Source organism: Tachysurus vachellii, chromosome 19 (genome assembly GCF_030014155.1).
Source record: "Tachysurus vachellii isolate PV-2020 chromosome 19, HZAU_Pvac_v1, whole genome shotgun sequence".
Lineage (NCBI taxonomy): Eukaryota > Metazoa > Chordata > Actinopteri > Siluriformes > Bagridae > Tachysurus > Tachysurus vachellii.
The window spans coordinates 10,090,879-10,094,225 of NC_083478.1; the positions used below are offsets into that span (position 1 = coordinate 10,090,879).

The 3,347-nt window shown below is 33.9% G+C and overlaps 1 protein-coding gene across 1 annotated transcript; it reads left to right on the top strand.

Moving 5' to 3' along the window:
* The first annotated feature begins 602 nt into the window (after positions 1–602).
* LOC132862400 (protein BTG1-like) lies at positions 603–1,478 on the top strand. Its single transcript, XM_060894399.1, has 2 exons — positions 603–720; positions 1,243–1,478. Exons 1-2 carry the CDS (start codon positions 603–605, stop codon positions 1,476–1,478), a joined length of 354 nt encoding a protein of 117 aa, XP_060750382.1.
* Positions 1,479–3,347: the final 1,869 nt, after the last annotated feature.

Consider the following 3,347-nt stretch of genomic DNA (forward strand, 5'->3'; position numbering starts at 1 on the left):
CCAGCAATCTAATTTCGGAAATAGAGGACAGAGAGTTCTTTAAACTGGACCAACTGGAGGAACTATCACTGGCTGGGAACCAAGTAACTAAATTAAAATCGCAATAGACCCAAAATGGCATCAGATCAACAATTTTAAAGGTATTGAATGCATCATAACGTGTGCCAGTATTTCACATGACAAGATCATCTATTTGATGTTGTTTTAATTTGTAACATAAGTATTTTTAATTCCAGAAACTCAAAAAGATGCCATACCTTTACCTAATTTGTGACAACGAATTGGAGGGCATTCCACCACCTCCAGAGAGCCTGCATGTTGCAGGAACCTGATGGAACCTTTGCGACAACCAGAGAGTTTAAGTTAGAAAGAGCAGGAAATTTGTCCGCACTTGCTTCAACGTCAGAGCTGATAATTACACTGTACTCACTGAGTATTTTTAAATATAAATCGCTTCAAATCCTTCTTTGTTTTGTATATTATATATTTAATCAGGTAACTCTTTCATCCTGAACAGTAACAGACGTTTTTCCCGACTGTGGCTCTAATACATCGCCATTCTAATCCATCGGTCTTTTTACAGGTGTTGCTGTTCGGCAAACATGAGAACAGAAGTCTCTACAGCTGCTAATTTTGTTAGCAGTCTGGTCAGGATGACTGGCCTTCTTACTGAAGATCAACTTCATCACTTAAACTTTTCCCTGCAGAAGACGCTACTTGGTACGAGGAGTTTCAATATTCATTACAGCCTGTTTTTTTTTTCCTTCTAGTCATTCACATTTCTACAGATAGTTTTATCAGACACGTATTGACTAGATAAATACATTGAGTTATTTTTTTATACTATAAAATTAGTTATTATATAGTTATTAGTTACTGGGCTTTCTAAAGTTCTACATTGTGTCTGCCCTGAAAGGGAAACAAATTTAAACGAAAACAGAACAAAGCGAGAATTTTGAATCTGCTGTAGGCCTTGCATATACATGTACATCTTGGTATAACTAAAAAAACTAAAAAAACTAAACTAAAAAAATAACTAAAAAAAAAAAACTATAAGTTTTTAAAAAATGTATTAATACTACAGCCATAATTCACTTAGTCTAGTGCCTGATTCTAGACCTGGGTGGTTGTAGAGTGAGTAGTGCTTGTAGGCTGCTTGTGGGTGGTGAAGGCGGCGTGACAGAAAATAGAAAATAGTATTGAGGATCCTTTCTTATCTTGCTCTACCTTTGTTTCTTTCAGAGTACTACGAGCAACACTGGTTTCCCCAAGATCCTTGCAGAGGGTCAGGCTACAGATGCTTGCGCATCAACCACAAAATGGACCCTTTGATAGGCAAAGCTGCCTGGGCCGTTGGCATTACACAGGAGAAAATCTTTTCCCTGCTTCCATGTGAGCTAACACTGTGGGTGGACCCCAATGAAGTGTCGTATCGCATTGGTGAAAATGGATCCAGTTGTGTTCTTTATGCGTCCTGATCACCTGCCATATCTTACAACACTGCAAACATTCAAGAAGTCAGCTGTAAAGCAAAACTATGCCCTGAACAATCAATATGATGAAGAACTTTCCACGTTATTTTCATCTGTATGCTACCATTTTTTTTTTACATGTATAAAACTACTCATGAATTAACGTGTTGGTGTTTTTTGTAACAATTGTAGTAGTCAAATATCTTATTCAGGGGATGTGACACAAATCTGTACAGTTGCTCAGTCATTTTAACATTGTTAATAGTGAATTGGGGTTAAGCTTGACTAGTTGGTATATTACAAATTGGGCTGCATTCCACTTCTTAATACACTTTTGTCAACTTCACTTTTACCAGGTCCCACTCTGTCACCTTTTTAAAGGTCATTTCAGTAGTTTATCGCAAGTGAAATTTGATAATGAATGTCCTGGCAGTCTAAGGGATCATCATTCGTGTGCCAGTATTTCACATGAGAAGATCATCTATTTGATGTTGTATTAATTTGTAAAATAGCTATTTTTAATTCCAGAAACTCAAAAATATGGCATACCTTTGCCTTTTTGGACAATGAATTGGAGGCCATTCCACCACTTCCAGAGAGCCTACATGTTGTGCATCTCCATGTCTTTTCATTATTCATTACTTAAACATATATAATCATGCCTAGTCAGCGCTTGGCAGTAATATAATCTTTGTAATAGTTATAATATTTAATATTTATAATATATGTACATCTGTTTTCTGGTCATGAATATTATTCAGTAGTTTCAAAATATTCTAGGGTGTAAATACCTAATAAGCAATCCCAAGTTTACAGTGGCAAAAAAAAAAACAAATAAAAAATCTAAATTAACCTTAGCAATATCCATGAACAAATTGATACAGCACACTGGTATTTTTTATTTCTTAATAAGATTTTTCTTTAAGATAATTTTTTATTTAATTTTTTATGTACTTTTTTAAATAAAGGATAACAATATTTGATTGATTGCATTCACTCTGTTTACTTTTAGGAATTAGGAGTGTGAAAATCTGATGATGTTTTGGGTGATATTTATGCAAAAATATAGAATTTTCTAAAGAGTTCACAAACTTTCAAACTGTAAAGGTTTCAATTCAATAAATATATGTTATTTTTACCATAACTTTTTCAAATATCTAAGCAATGGTATGCAGGAGACAGCAGTGCAACCCATGTTCATGTTGGGACAAACATTCTGATGCACAACCAATTCAACAAACTGGAACTGACCTGGAAACTGAAAAGGACACATTTACGAAGCATTAAAGAGCATAGTACATTATATATAAACCAATCTTTATTTTTCCTTCTTCTTAACTTCTTTCTTTACTCTTAAATATTTGGTTGGCCCTCATCCAAGGAAAAGGTCATTGCAGCCCCAGACTATGAAACAGTGGGTAATGCAGGTGATGAAGGCCCTGAATTCATTATTCATTACTTAAACATACATAATCATGCCTAATCAGCAATTGGCAGTAACTTGGCAGTAATATAATCTTTGTAATATTTATAATATTTAATATTCATAATATATCTGTTTTCTCGTCATGAATATTATTCAGTAGTTTCAAAAGAATCTATGGTGTAAATACCCAATAAGCAATCCCAAGGTGACAGTGGCAAAAAAAAAAAAAAAAAAAAATCTAAATGAGCCTTAAAAATATCCTTGATCAAATTGATACAGCACACTGTTATTTTTTTATTCCTTGAAGCGTAAAGAACTTGACAGATAATGTACAGTCCCTTGCACAATTATTCACCATTCTCATAATATAATTTAATACTAAATTTTATACTGCAATTTATAACCTGAAAAAAATGTTAAGACTACATAGTAGGGGTGCTGTGAAAAGC